At 46.5% G+C, this 16,251-nt stretch overlaps 1 protein-coding gene across 1 annotated transcript in view; it reads right to left on the reverse strand.

Moving 5' to 3' along the window:
* The window catches only part of LOC147663278 (5-azacytidine-induced protein 2-like), a 210,181-nt gene that overhangs the window by 20,464 nt on the left and 173,466 nt on the right, over positions 1 to 16,251 (reverse strand). Inside the window, exon 8 of the mRNA XM_086950565.1 lies at positions 9,994 to 10,112. Within this exon, the coding sequence (XP_086806691.1) occupies positions 9,994 to 10,112 (119 nt within the window). The remainder of the gene's footprint in view (positions 1 to 9,993; positions 10,113 to 16,251) is intronic.

Here is a 16,251-nt window from a genome sequence, read left to right on the forward strand (position 1 = left end):
GACTGGTAACCAACACTAGGTCTGTTAATTGTCCCTGAGCCTGTGTCCACTGATTTGCTAAGCACTCCTGGAGCGGGCGCATATGCAACCGTGCGTGAGGGACTATGAAGATGCAGGAGGCCATCATGCCTATCAACTGCATGAACACTCTTGCTGGAAGTGAGTGTCCCGGTCTGAACTTCTGGATTAAAGTCTGTATGCCGTCTATCCTGACCTGGTTCGGTTGTGCCGAGGCCGTCAGGGTATTGATTGTCGCTCCCAGAAACAGCCGGACGTGAGCCGGCTGAAGGTGTGACTTCGGGTAATTCAACGAGAAACCCAGGTCGTGAAGGAGGTGAATGGTAGTCGACATGTCCGCGGCGCACTGCTGTTCCGATCTGGCTTGAACGAGCCAGTCGTCGAGGTAGGGGTAGACATGGATGTTCTGCCTCCTGAGGTGCGCTGCTACAGTCGCCAGACACTTGGTAAAGACCCTCGGGGCAGTTGTGACTCCGAAGGGTAGGACTTTGAACTGATAATGCGTGCCCTGGATAGTGAACCTGAGGTACTTCCTGTGGGACGGATGTAACGGAATGTGGAAATAAGCATCCTTGAGATCTAAGGTTGCTAAGAAGTCTCCTTTGTTTAACATAGGAAGAATCTGTTGCAGTGTAAGCATGTGGAAATGCTCTGACAGTATGTACAGATTGAGGGGACGGAGATCCAGAATTGGCCGCAGAGATCCATCCTTCTTTGGAATGAGGAAGTACAGGGAATAAACCCCTGTGCCTTCTTCCCCCACCGGCACGAGCTCGATTGCCCCTTTTTGCAGCATTACCAACACTTCTTGCTGCAATAAGTGCAAGTGCTCTGCGGACATAGGTCTTTGCCTTGGTGGAATGTTGGGTGGAGTGGACTTTAACTCTAGACAATAACCGTACTGGATAAGCTGTCGCACCCACCTGTCTGTGGTGATGTTGGTCCAGACGGGCAGGAACTGCTGTATTCTCCCCCCGACAGGTGTTAAATGGTCGGGGGGCAGTGACAGAGAGTCACTGGTTGCTTGGGGCAGAGGAGCGTGAGTTGTTGCCTCCTTTGCCACGTCCTTTGTTGCTGTTTCCCCTGTAGCCCCTCTTGTTTTGTTTGGGGTACGAGGACTGTGCTCCACCTCTAGGGAACTGCGACTGTTGACCCATCTGTCCTCTGGTGACTCCACGGGCACCTGAGCGACGAAAAGTATTGCCCCGAAACTGCTGAGATTGTAGGGCCCCCATCGATTTAGCAGTTTCAGTGTCCTTTTTAATCTTTTCCAGGGTGGTGTCAACATCTGGACCAAACAGTCTATCCGGATTGACTGGTTGATTAAGTATGGTTGTTTGAATGTCAGGTTTGAACCCCGATATGCGGAGCCAAGCCTGTCTTCTGAGCATGACACTGGTGTTAACTGCCCTAGCAGCTGTGTCCGCGACATCAAGTGCGCACTTAATGGCCGCGTTGGAGATCAGTTGTCCCTCTTGTATAAGCATTTTGGTGCCCTCTTGAAACTGCTGAGGCAGGTGTTCTACAATCTGCTCTAGTGTGTCGTAATGTGAACGATCATAACGTGCCAGTAGTGCCTGTGTATTAGCAATACGCCAGAAGGTGGCAGCCTGTGCAGCCACTCTTTTGCCTCCTGCCTCTAGCACCTTGGACTCCTTATCCGGGGGAGGAGCTTCACCCGTTGTTTGGGAGTTGGCCCTCTTGCGTGCGTTTGCTACCACCAAGGAGTCAAGCGGCAACTGTCCACGAATGTATGCAGGGTCTGCAGGCGCTGGTCTGTACTTTTTTTCAATACGTTGGTTGACCACCCTCGCCCTGGTAGGCTCTTTAAAGATGTCCGCAGCGTGCTTGAGGACCCCTTTGAGCATAGGCAGTGTCTTTACATTTCTTTCCGACACTGCAAAAGTGTCGAATAGAAAGTCTTCCTCAACTGGGTCAGCATGCATGTCCACATCATGATTGGCAGCTGCCCTCTCCATTAGTGCGTGAAAACCTGCAGAATCCTCCGTAGGGGATGCACGTGTACCGAAGGACTGTGGCTCTTGCCCCACGTCTTGGTTGCCCTGGTCCCCAATGCCATAGTAAGAATCTGGCTGTGAATCAGGTTCATTTACTGGGAACGTGTATTGTTCATCTTCCCCATAGTCCCCACTGTCAGAGTGGTCTGGAGACGGTGTTGGGCTCCTTCCCTGAGGAGGTAGAATAGGTTCCATGAGGACAGGGGCGTCCTGTGGAAACTTCTTCTTCTTCAGAGGAATGACGTAGGATTCCACCGGCTGCGAAGTGATCTTTCTTTTGTAAAGCGTCAACTTCCCCGTGTCCGCATCTATAAAACACTCCGAATCCTCTTCGGGGTCGATCCCTTGACCTGAAGACGTTCCCACCGTAGAAGAATCCGACTTCTTTGGCGTCGATTTAGAGGAAAAAGCCTTTGGCACCACCTTAGGAGGCAGAAGGAAGAGGAGCTTGCTTGCCGGCTTGTCCGGGACATCTGCCGCCTTCTGCGTCGATGGCGTTGGCGTCGACGAGGAAAGAACCTTGTCCTTAATTCTTTGTAGCGAAGCGGCCACGAGAGATGCGTCGGTGACCGATGACTTTGGCACCGACGTGGTGACCTTGCCCTCGGATGCGACGTTCCGGAGGTCTTTATGAGGGATGGACGGCGCCGACCCCGAGTCCTTGGAGCGAAGCGCAGATGTCCCCGCTGGAGCCGGTGCTGTGACGGTTGCTTTAGCAGGCTTCGCCGGCGCCGGCGAGCTTGTCTTGTGCGTGCCACTTTTCTTAGAGGATCTCTCCTCTGGCGCTGATTTCGACCCTGTGGAATCGCCGTGTTTCTTCGACTTCTGTGGACCGGAGGTCGACGGAGTCGATGAGGCCGTCGTCTTACTTGTTTTCGCCGTAGCGACCGCCATCTTAGGGACGTTCGAGTCCTTCACTTTCGGTTTCGGTTTCGGGTCGGCCATTTTAGGTGTAGTCGAGACCGTTGCTTTCAGTTTCGGTTTCGAAACCCTAGGCGCAGCAAGTTTGTCCGTGGCCGGGCCGACAGGCGGGGCCGTGGCTTGCGCTACAGGGTCTTGGGTAAGGCCGACAGGCGATCCCGCGACCCCCTCGTGATGTTCTTCAACTTCGGGGCATAGCTCGTCCTCTGAGCTATCTTCCTCGGCCCCATAAACCATGGCGTCGTCCCCTACCTCGTCGACGTATTCAAGGCCCTGACCCACGACTCCGTCGTCGTCATATTCCGGATCGGCCTCGACCTCCGTCTCAGGCGGGGAGATTTGAAGATGATGGCTCTGGTCCTCTTCTTCTTGTTCATCGAAGATGTTATCTGGATCCGGGGCCGTTTGCTTGGCCACAAGGCGCACCGCGCGCCGAATCGTGAGAGTCTTCTTCGACCTGAACTTCGCACAGGCCCGGCAACTTCCTTCGTCATGGTCTGGCGAAAGGCACTTATTACATACCGGGTGTACGTCTATATGTGGGTATTTGGACCCACAGAGCGGGCAGAGTTTAAACGGACTCCGCTCCATGTTGGGAACTTAGTGTCGAGTCGCGATGAGAAGGCCTCGATGTCCGAAGAGTTGTAAGAAACTCCGGTGATTCCGGCTCCGGGAGACGGAAGAAACTCGAGACCGTACGCAAACAATACCGACGTTAAGAACCCAGCCTTTAGGCCGTGAAAAAAAAATGTTTATTCGGTTCCGACGGAGAGACGTCGAGACCGCATCCGAACCCAATGGCGGAAAAAAACAATCTGGGGATGGAGCCGATGCCCATGCGCACTGTAGTCCAGGGGAGGAGCCACCCATCTCAGGATACTTCGAAGACTCTTCCAGGACAACAATGTGCGATCATCCGGACCCAACACTAGGTGGCGATCTAATGCAAAGATATGAATTTAGCAGCCCACATGCCTCGAACATTAGGTTACCGTCTGTTGGTTCGTAAGGTTGTCGGTTGGAAAGCGCGTGGGTCCACGAGCGCATGGCATATATTTGACGCGTCGCGTGGCAGGAGACGCGAGCGCTTCAAGCTGTGTAGGCGGAGGAAGTGTAGAACAGCAGCTGAGGAGAGTTCGGACGCGAATTCACACACGCGCTGAAGCATAGGAAGTGTGTGCTGAAGGGGCCGCCGTACGTGCGTAACGTGCGGTGGACATTTTGAAGCTTTGGGAAACGTCGGATTTCTAAATGGGAACGTGATCGGCCATATTTTGGGACGTTTTATATCGTCTGACTGATCGTTGTCAGTTTCAGTCAGACGAAGTTCATCAGTTCAAGTGGAGTGTGTCGCTTTGAGGTAGAGGTGTATTTAGTGTATTGAAAGAGTTAGATTTGGGAAATTTTCAGTATTGGATAGGAATACTTGAGGAAAGTATAATTAAAGATGGAGAATGAGGGGTTAGGTTTCGAGGAAAGAATGAAAGGATACATGGAAAAGATGTTTGGCGAGTTTAGTGCTTCCTTAGAGAAAAGGATAGAAAGCACTATTGGGAAGAGAAATAAAGAGGGAGAGAAAAGCCAAAGGTCTGGAGAAGAGGATGGTTTTTATACCTCTGAGGAAGTGCAGGTAGTGGCAGGTACTTCTTGTGGGGCATCTAAAAGGAAGGAGAAAAGGAAAAATGTGATTAAAGGAAAGACATCTAAGGAGAAGGAAAATAGAGAGCAAAAGGAGAAGGCTATAAAGGCCAAAGTGAGTGCTATAAAGGCACAAAGGAAAGGACATAGCTCTGTGGCGTGCGATAGTAGTTCTACTAGTGGGGATGTGGAGCTTACATGTAGCTCAAGTTTGGAGGATTCGGATGTGGAAGAGGTAAAGGTTAAAAGGAGGAAGTTGGATGACCAGATTAAATTGGAGTACGAGGATTTTGTTGACCCTCAAGGGGATCAAATGTTTGATCCATTACTTATTCAACATCCATTGTCACCACAGTGGTCCCCTGTAGAGCATGTTGCAAAATACATTCGTTATTGGATCAGAAAGGAGATGCCCAAAGAGATAAGAACTCGACTGAGGTCTGAGTGCCTGAGGCCAACCCTAAATAGTAAAGTGGCATTCACTCCGGAATTGGACCAAAAGATGCTGACATTTATTAATAACAAAGGGGGGAGAGACCCAAGAAGGGGTTTGGACAAAGGCTTGAAAGGGTGCCAGGATCGAATGCTGGATATTCTGGGTCCTTTGTCAAAGATTTTTGATTTGTGCGAAAAAGCACATAGCAACAATACTGGTGTTGACGTAAGTGAAATGCGTCAGTGGGTGCAACGTGCAATTTGTTTGCTGGGGAATGCCAATGCGGCTCTCTGTCAGGAGAGGAGAAAGAGTATCTTATTCAAGATCGATCCAAAACTTGCAGATTTGTCTGGCAAGGAGTTGGGTGAACAGAGCGATGGGCTGCTGTTCGGTGACGACTTTGTAAAAGATATGGCAAAGTATGTGGGTACATTTAATTCTTTACAGAAGGCTCAGAAAGATACGAGACGTGTTTTTGGTTCGGCCGGGAGGACAAGGGGTCGGTTCCCCGGCCGAGGTTTTGGAGTTACCAGAGGATTTTATGGTAGAGGTAACAGGCCCTATGGAACAAGTTACGGATATGGATTTGGTTATGGAAGTGGAGGAGGATATGGATTTACAAGGTCCGATCAAGGAAGTTTCTTCCCGCAAAGACAGAGGGGGAGAGGAAGAGGTGCAAGGTCGGATAGGAGGCCGAGAGGAGTATCAGGTAAGTTTCTTACAAGACCCTTTATTTATGGAAGTAAAATTGGGCGGCAGACTAGCCCAGTTTGTTTCCAGATGGCAGGAAATAACACAGGATCCATGGGTTTTGGAAACTGTGGTTGGATACAGGATAGACTTTATCAGTACCCCGGTTCAACTGAGGGTTCCAAAGGTATTAAGGTTTTCAGAGGAGATGGAAAGGTTGGTAACAAAAGAAGTATTAGAGATGGAGAGAAAGGGTGCAATAGAACTTGCAGAGGAGGTACCGGGTTGCTTTATAAGCAATGTATTTCTTGTAGAGAAGAAGGACAAGAAGATGAGACCGGTAATCAATTTGAAGGAATTGAACGATTGGGTTGTTTACAACCATTTCAAAATGGAGGGGATTCATATGCTGAGGGATCTGTTGAGAAAGGGGGATTGGTTAACGAGACTGGATTTAAAGGATGCTTATTTAACAATTCCGATGTGCCAGGAACAAAGGGATTTCCTTCAGTTCAGGTGGTTGGGAAGGCGCTGGAGGTTCAAGAGTCTCCCTTTCGGTTTGACGTCAGCTCCGTGGTGCTTCACCAAAGTGATGAGGCCGATTGCGGCTTTGTTGAGACCCAGAGGAGTTCGTCTGATAGTCTATTTAGACGATATTTTAATAATGGCAGAAGAGAGGAAGTTGGCAAAGGATCATACGGAGTTTGCAGTGAGAGTAATAGAGGATTTGGGGTTTGTAGTGAACAAAGAGAAGTCGTGTGTGGATCCGAAACAGGTGATGACCTTTTTAGGTTTTCAGATACGGACGTTGGATTGTGTGTTGAGGTTGCCAATGGAGAAGGTGAGAAAGATCAGGAAAGAAGTGAGGAGAGTGAAGTCGGCGGACTGGATTACTTTGAGGCAGTTAGCGCGTCGGTTGGGTCTACTTTCTTCTTCAATTCAGGCGATATTCCCTGCTCCCCTGCATTATCGTGCGTTACAGAGGTTGAAGGCAAAGTATTTGAGGAAAGATGTGAGGTATTCTCAGAAGGTTGTGATAGATCGGGAATCTCAGGAGGAATTGGAGTGGTGGTTGATGAGTCTGGAAGCTTGGAACGGACGAGCAATATTTGGGTCAATGCCAGAAGTGGAGATAGAGTCGGATGCGAGTTTATACGGATGGGGAGCGAGATGTGGAGAGACCTCAACAGGGGGGCAATGGTCGAAGGAGGAAGGATTAATGCACATAAATTGTTTGGAGTTGCTGGCGGGCTCCTTCGCAATAAAGAGTTTTGTGAAGAACAGAGTCAAATGTTGTGTTCTTCTGAAGATGGACAATTTGTCGGCGGTTCAATATGTAAACAAGATGGGTGGACCTCGGTCAAAAGGATTAGCGGAGCTTGCAAAGGAATTTTGGAAGTTTTGTCTGGAGAGGGAGATTGTAGTTCAGGCACAGTACATACCAGGGTTGAGCAACGTAGAAGCGGATTGGTATTCAAGATACCTGAGGGATGCGAGCTGTTGGAGGTTGAAGAGAGAGGTGTTTTTGAGTCTGGAGAGAATGTGGGGGCCTTTGAGTGTAGATCTGTTTGCAGACAGGTTGAACACTCAGTTGAAGGAGTTTTACAGTTGGAGGCCGGATCCAGAGGCAAAGGGAGTGGATGCTTTTCTGCAGAGTTGGAAGGGGGGGAAGGAGTTATGCGTTTCCCCCTTTTTCTATGATTCAGAGGGTTCTGAACAAGGTCAGAAGGGAGGAGTTAGAGTTGGTTCTGATAACTCCTTTCTGGAAAACTCAGGTATGGTTCCCGGATGCGATGGATTTATTGGTGGAGAACCCGGTGATTCTGCCAGATTGCAGGGAGATATTGATGGATGTTCAGGGGAACTTTCACGACCTGGTGGTCACAGGAAAGCTGAAGTTGATGGCTTGGTTGATTTCAGGAGAATTTGGCAAATGCAGGGTTTATCAAAGGAGGCTGAGGAGCTTGTCTCAAAGTCATGGTCTAAAGGGACATCTAGGGTGTATGAGTCAGCGTGGAGAAAGTGGAATGGTTGGTGTGTTGAGAGGGGTTTGGATCCCATTTCAGCACCTGTGGTAGAGGTAGCAAATTATTTGTCAGGTCTTTTTTGTAGTGGTTTGGCGTATAATTCAGTTAATCTAAGTAGGTCTGCTATTTCAGCAGGGCATGGTTTGGTGGATGGAGTTCCGGTTGGACAGCATGTTCTGGTCAGGAGGTTGGTTAAAAGTGTTAGGGTGGTTATTCCGCCGAAGGCTAAGTATGATTCACTTTGGGACGTTACTTTGGTGTTGAGAGAGCTTGAAAGTTGGGGGTCGAATTCAGTGTTGGATTTGAAATACTTGACATGGAAGATGACGATGCTGTTATGTCTGGTTTCGTTTAGGAGGGTGTCAGATATTAGGGCTTTGGATGTAAATTCTAGGTTTTATCAACCAGAGGGAGTGTGTTTTGAGGTTAAAAGAAGGACGAAAACTATGTCAAGAACAATTTTTTATCCTTTTTTAGAGGGTGAGAGTGTTTTGTGTGTGGTTAAATGCCTGAAGGAATATCAAAAAAGGACTTCTGCTTTGCGGGGTGCAGATTGTAAGCAGTTATTGATTTCATATGTTAATCCGTATAAGGCTGTGTCTACTCCTACTTTGGCGAGATGGGTGAGAAATGTGATGGTCAAGGCAGGGGTGGATATTAGTGTTTTCGGATCCCATTCGGTAAGAGGGGCTATGGCTAGTAAAGCCTTTGTGCAAGGATTCATTTTGGGTGGAATTTTAAAGGCAGCAGATTGGTCAAATGATTAGACTTTTCGTAAGTTTTACTTTAAGCCTGTGGAAAATGTTTTGAGTAAGGTTTTGGAAGAACTTTGAACATGCATAATGTTGGCCTCCGGGCCTTTGACATAAAATGCAGATTTTCCACAGTTTTAATGTAAAGAAAATCATGATTTTATTAAAAAAGGCACGGAGGCTAATATTATCCCTCCGCTGTGCCCGCCCTGTAATTAATTTTGTTTGGTTTATTTTGAAGGATGAAGCTGAAGAAGTGGATGGAGAGGATGTTCCTGTTTGAAGAGGAGGAGTCGGAGATGAGCTTAAGGAAGTTTGGAGTCGGTGGAATTTATTTATGGACTTGTTATTTATTGTTTTTTCACATTCGCAGTCACAAAAGAGGAAGATGGCTGCTTTACTTGGTGTATTATACATGTTCTAAGTTCTGGAATGTTTTGATAATATTCTAAGTTCTATAGTGTTGTTGCTGCTGTGTTTGGGCAGGAATAAAAGGGATATGCATAATATTAGCCTCCGTGCCTTTTTTAATACAATCATGATTTTCTTTACATTAAAACTGTGGAAAATCTGCATTAAACATGTACCTTTTCAAGGGTCAGCGCATGTATGCGTGTATGTATGTAAGTAAGTACACACACGCTCGTGTATGTATGTATGTAAGTACACACACGCTCAACTGATTAGCAGGGCTCATGGTATTTCAGTCATTCCATCGTGCCTATTAGTCAAAGTAGCAAAATGCCCGTTTCCTCACAGATGCCCATGAAAAGTGTGAGCATGCCTTCTTGCAACCTAGTAAAGCTATGGCAGAGGCCTGCTTGGCTCAGCGTGTTCTTCATAAACTGACATCAATAGTGGACAACTGGCTATACATCTACTAAAGCGGTATACAAAACAGAAAACCACGTCATTAATCAAGAGATTCACAAATCTACACTCTACAGTGAATGATTCCGCTGTCTGCGGACTCTTAAGTGAAATCGGTTTTGTTTGTTTAAAGCTCAGATATTTTAGAGCTTTTAAAATTATTTTTTTTACAATTTACAGTCTTCTTTTTCATGTATACAGAAGGGGTGTTAAAACTTTAGGGGGTGTAGAGAATGTGCCTTCCGCATATTTTAATGAAATAGAACATTCATTGGTGCAAGGGAGAAAGAGAAATACCCGCCTTAGCCTGAAAGCAAGTGCAGTTTATGGTAAAAGGTCAGATAGAAATAAACTGTTCACACCTCTGCCTTGTACACAGAAGCAACACTCGGCTGAAGAGAAGCCACAAGGGAACAGAAGACAGTACTGCACAAAAACACATCAGCAACACCTTCAAGTGTGAAACTGACCAGTACGAGACAGAAGCCAGAGCGGAAAATGGCGTCTGTGGCCCTAATGGACTCGGATGCCCCCGCCTCTGACTTGGGGGGATGTTGATGAGGGTCGCTAGCAAGGTGCTCTGTCGCTGTACCCTGGGAGCAGTGGTTGCACGGGGCACTTGCCTTTCTTGGCTGCTGCGTCTCTTGCCTTCACTTTTCTTAGCACCTCGGCTTGCACTTCTGTCACCAGATGCAAATTCGACATTTCCTTCTTCAGCTCCCAGAGAGCTTGCCTCATGTCGCTGAAAGACGAAACGGATACATAAAATAAATGCAGAGTTAGAGTTGCTTTTCCTTCGATCTACATCTTCCTTTAACGAACTACTGCATTAGAAGCCTGGCTGGAATTAATGTTTAAAAAAAAAATCACTGGCTAATTACTGTGCACCTTGTTTCTATATGGAAAGGATGCATTTTGCACATGTAAACTTTGTATATTTTTGTGGTGCAAATGAGCGTGCAAAGTTTAACTGGACCTCCTTTTGTGGACACTTGCTATATATTGGCTTGAAAAGTCACATTTTTAATACACCCGGAAATAACTCGAAATTATCAGTTACAATGAAGCAAGGTGGATTGTAAAGAATCAAAGAGCACATTTCCCCTGACACTGCAAACATTCCAGAAGAGAGAATTGCAAAATAATGACAAGATACCTAGCTAAGGACTAATGTCATCCAAAATAAATGTCAAATTGGTTGTTTATGGCATTGTGCGTGGTGCCATTGTTATGTAATGTTAGTGAGAATTATTGAGCGTGCGAATACGCGGGGGTGTCTTGGCGCTAGAAACGTGGTAAGCCCAGCAAAGCGTCTAGTTCTGAAATAGCCATGTTTTTAGCCCTTTCCATTCAAACGTTAGGTGCAGTAAGCCACGCCTCCAGGCCTAGTGATCCCATTGGTCAGCTCCAAGTAGCAAGATTTACCAATGGAATAACGATGGACAGACACTTCGACTGCAGTGGTATCAACATGACCAACTCCCTGGGAGTCTGCATGAGATCGGGGCGTCCAACCGGTAACACGAGTCTACGAAGCTGCTTTAATGCTATAGACCTGCAGCCCTCCGGGCCTTTACGTCTCCTAGCACTTTACACAGTGCGTCCCTAGCATTTGTGATTCTACTGGCTCACAAGCAAGTTAATTTATTCTTTTAAACTGAAACGGTAAGGCAGCAAGATCCACTGGAAGACAGCAACATTAACTCTTTCATAAAATCCACCCTCCCAGAATGGCCTGTGGGCAGCCCCGGTACGCATTCACCCGCTGGGTTTTGCCAGGGTCACATTACACACACTTGTAAATTGAACACTTGAAAAACGCATTCTTTTCTGCCGCCCTCTTCACATTCAGCGAAGGGGTCCAACCATTGATGAATGACGGTTAGAGCCGGTTAGGGGTGGACGGTGGACCCAAGTGAAAGAGTGACAGGAGCACGGGGCGCGCGCGGCTTCCAGCCGCTTCGCGTCATCAGGGGACGGGCACAGGGAGAGAGAACAGGACAGCTCGCATCTTCTTAAACCACAGATTAGCCACATGAGCGGGAGGGGCGAGGACCGAGGGCGCTCTCATCTAGCACCATGAATAGAATCTAATCCGGTTCAAAGTTAGTCCCCATCCGCACTGCCGCCCAAAACCAGGGGAAAATTCTTGGCGACAAAGTGGTACCGGGTATAAAGTGAAAGGCGAAGAGAAGCTCCCCCCCCCCCCCCCCCCCCTATGGAGTGATGGGCGTGAGCAGCATCAGCAGTGATGGTCAATGCAGCAGGCTGGTCCGTTGCACTGTAAAAGGAACTTCTTTGGACAAACATTACTAGCTCCCAGGACAGAAAATAGGTTAAAAAAGCGTCACACTATAGGCGGTCAGGCGAGCCCCACATTACTACAAGCCAAGTAAGACTGGATAGCCCCACTGCATCGTCCCAGGGACAGCAATTTAACCATGACACCTGCATTATTCACCGTTTAGATTCATACATTTTAGGGAAATTTGATTTTTATGACAATCGTACATAATTTATCATTTTCCATTCCAGAAAAAATTATATCCGACGATTCGCCATGTTCCACAACCCACCGCTGTAAGAAGCACACGAATATGAATCCGACTGTTTTTAAACCCATAATAACGGTCTTTGTAACTAGAATGTCAACCCTAGTGCAGCACACATTGCAGCGAAAGCGCAATCTTAGCTGCAGAAACATTTCTAAACGGACGCTGCCACCTTCTGGAAATCATGAACATTACAGCCAGAAAAATCATTAAGACAGGAGCAAAAATTACTTTTCTCGAAAACCAAACTGTGATATTGGTGCAGACTGTGAGCGCGCAACACCCATTGAACTCACCATGTCCCCCCCCCCGCCCCCCGCCCCCGAAATTTTTTCTTAACCCCCCCCACCCCCCAAAATTAGGCTCTAGTTGCGCCTCTGATTGTCTGTCAAACATATTTACCGTGAATCCCAGGTGACAGATCACACAGCGCTAAAATATCTGAGGTTATTGGAACTTCAAAATGTCTAACGAACTCCGCCCAATGGTGGAAACCGAGCTTTGCCAAACTTTGGCAGCCACTGAGACATAAAGCACAGACCACTTTGAGAACTGAAATTAAATGGTAGCTATGGCATAGGCAGCTTCCGTAAATGTCAAAACTCCATCTAGTTTCAAAGCGCCTTAAACACAAAGGAACACAGCAAACAAATCCTAAGTGATCAACAAATACACGCAAGCTGGAAAAGTGGAATAAAGGTATTTTCTGAGATCAAACCACAGCAACACATTGCCTAAATCTACAACAGTGTGAAATCACGGGTCCCAAGAGTGAGAATGAATGCATCCATTGCAGAGATCCGTGTGCACTCCAAGTCGCAGGCTACAATCCGCACAGAGGCATTCATATTATCGACTTCCTAAGGCTGAATGTCTGAGTACCTCGAGCAGATTATACCAACCCTCACACTTTAGATTCTACTTCTTTGAAAGAGGATCGCGCCACCCCCTTTTTTTGCTTCCTTCAGGTTTTCAATCAAAACTGTAATTTCTCTTAAATGGAATAGTATGGTATCTGGAGACTTTAATACTTAATTCCAGAAAGCCTAATAGGCAGATAGTTTCCACTTCACTTCCATTTGCTCCTGGCCTCGGAGTTGGCAACCTAACGCAGGCTGGAACTTGCTTTCTTAGTTTTTGTTTGAAGTAAGCAAAGGAACAAATACACCAAATAAAAAAACGAATTGAGGACAGAAAACATGACGTCCTGACAAAATGCCCCCTCACAACGATTTACATGCAGTCGAATATGCTGGTCAAACACTGCCACAATGGTAACAAAAACAAAATAAAATTTTCACTCGTATCAAAGATACATCCGCCTAAAGGTAAGGAAAAAAAGATTTAAAATAAAAGAAGTCCCACCTAAATAAACCACTAACACATCAAAAACTCAAGACAAACCAGGTATTATTCGTGAAAAGGGCGCAATTCTAGACATCTTGCTTGGACAGAGGAAAACAAAATGTCCAGTATACCAAGAATGGTTCTAATTTACACAAGTGTTTAAGGGTAGGAGGCGGGGGTGGATATTCAACCTTACTATGTATGTGAATCTAAGGAATACACAATGTAGGCAAAAAGATGTATAAAAAAACCCCAGAAGAAAACACGGATTTTAGGATGCATTCTTGGTATAACTTTCAGAAAGCAATAATTTAAAAAAAATAATAATAATTTAATTATTTAGCAAGGGTCAGAAAAAGATGCCGCTGTAGGCGGAGGGGCACTACCTGAAATAGAACTAGATTGTGTGCAACATCACTGGGTGATGTGAGGAGACTGATCAAGCAGGAATAAGGATGTAAGATGAGCAGGTCTAGTGGAAATCAAGTCTGAAGAGCGAAGTTATAAGGTTTTGTATTTAAATTTGCGTGTCCCAAAGTATTAAAAAAAAAGGTCACATTTCGAATACCGATCCATTAACTTAAAATGTTTGGCCCCATTTCTAAATTTAAAGTGGGGGAGTCAATCCTGATGAGCTAACTTTCAGTAGACGGATGGGGCAAGAAAAAGTCATTAAAGCGATGGGTGACACAGAAGCTACAATTCTATTAAATCTTTGCTAATATTAAAATTAAATTTATTAATCCCAGGAAAGGAACTTTTTCACAAATATATACTACTTCTGAGTTTGTTTCACTTATGAAATTCCTTGTAATCAATAAGATGTATTCCTGATTGATCAAGCTCTTAACAGGAGTCAGGGTTATAGGATTAATCTGACCATTCCAGAAATTTCACAGTTTTCTTTAAAAATACAATCATGCTAAACTGCTGTTCTTTATACTTTATTTTTTTCTATCCAAATTACTCCGTCATTAATCATCAAGGGTAGATCCATAAGCACTCAAGAACTACACTCCTAACTCTAACCCCTCACTCATAACCCACCTTCCCCCACCCCAGCCGACACCAAACTCAGTTCACCTGGGAGCCACCTGACTTACACCACTACACCAATAACCATACCCACCTCCCCAACAACTCATATAATCCCCAGCCCAAACACAAGCTGCACTCCCTGTCCCGCCCCTCCAACCCCCGCAGGCCTCTCGAACATCACAGGGCGGCAACCAAAGTGCGCATGCTCCCAACTCCCACCACCCACCTGCCCCAAGGTGCTGACTAAATAATTTCTGAGAGGCTTACGCTACACTCCCACCAGCCCCAAATTAACAACAAAGAAACTAGTAGGACAAGTTACTTACCACTGGTAACGATGTATCTGTCAGAGACATAGGTTAGTTATAGATTCTTTACCGTAGAATTCCCTCCAGGCGTCAGACTGGATCCGGAGAATGTTTCGCTTAGCAGTACCCCTGCACGTCGGTAGGTGGCGTTTGTAGACTCCGCATCCGTCGTCGGCTTCGTGGTTGCTGGGATGATATATCGATGTATACTTAGACGCCGCCTTTGCGTGCTGACGTCAGTTCTGACACGACTTTCCACGCCAGAAGCGCAGAGCCATGCAAGACACTGACCACTGGTGCACATACCTAGGGCCCTGGAAGGGAGTCCCTATCCCTAGAAGTTAGTTCGCAGGACGGGGAGGATGAGTGGTCAGTAAGGAATCTATAGCTAACATATGTCTCTTACAGATACATTGTTACCGAAAGTAAGTAACTTGTTCATCTGAAGGAGACTGTTAGTTATAGATTCTTTACCTTAGAATAGATACCCCAGCAATGCCAACCCCACAGGTGCGTCTGCAAACTAAGTTCACACTAGAAAATCCTGGAGAACAGAACGTCCAAAATAGCTGCCTCTCCGGACTTGGCTGTCTAGGCACTAGTGTTTAGTAAACGTGTGCAGTGACGCACAGGCCACCCGACAGATGTCAACGAGTGAGACTCCATGTCCCAGGGCAGTCGCAGCTGCAGCAGCCTTTTTGGAGTGGGCACGCAGTCCCACTGGAGCTTCTTTTTTTGCTAGGGAATAGCAGATTTTAATGCATAGGAGAACCCACAGAGAGATGGTACGTTTTTTCACAGCCCAACCTTTCTGCACGCCCACATAGCCAACAAAGAGTTGATCGTCCACCCGGAAATCCTTTGTGCCGTAAAGATAGAAAGACCGCGCACATTTTGGGTCCAAACAGTGGAATCTCTCCTCCTCCTTGGAAGGGTGTGGAGGAGGGAAGAAGGTGGGCAAAGTGATGGTCTGTTCTATATGGAAAGAGGTAACCACTTTGGGAAGAAAATAGGGACTCGTACGAAGGACCACTTTGTCCGGATGAACAGGCAGAAAAGGAGGTTTGGATGATAGAGCTTGAAGCTCAGTCATTCTGCGAGCAGAGGTGATGGCAACAAGGAAAGCTGTCTTCAGAGTGAGAAGCCTGAGAGGACAGTTGTGAAGAGGCTCGAAGGGAGCGCATACAAGATACGTTAAGATAGGTTCAAGCCCCACTGGGGCATTATGAACGGAGAAGGAGGAAAAAGGGGAGTAATGCTATTTAGAAATCTATTTACGATAGGGGACTTGAAAAGTAAAGGCTGATCAGGAAGACGAAGAAAGGCAGATATGGCCGAAAGATAGCCTTTAAGAGTGCCCAGCGCAGAGCCTTGCTGGGCTAAAGACAGAATGAACAAGAGTACTTCTGAAAGAGGGGCAGAAAAGGGGTTCACAGCCTTTGTTGTGCACTATGCCACAAACTTGTTCCATCTACAGGCGTATATCGTTTTACTGGCGGGATGTCTGGCAGCCAAAATGACATGTATATACAACAAGAGAGGAAGGGAATAATGGCTACTCTCCTACCCCAAATTCTATAACTTATATCAACAAAAGAGCGCCTACATAAGTGAATTAGCTATACGACAGTTTGTC

This window comes from Lissotriton vulgaris, unplaced genomic scaffold (genome assembly GCF_964263255.1).
Source record: "Lissotriton vulgaris unplaced genomic scaffold, aLisVul1.2 SCAFFOLD_1935, whole genome shotgun sequence".
NCBI lineage: Eukaryota > Metazoa > Chordata > Amphibia > Caudata > Salamandridae > Lissotriton > Lissotriton vulgaris.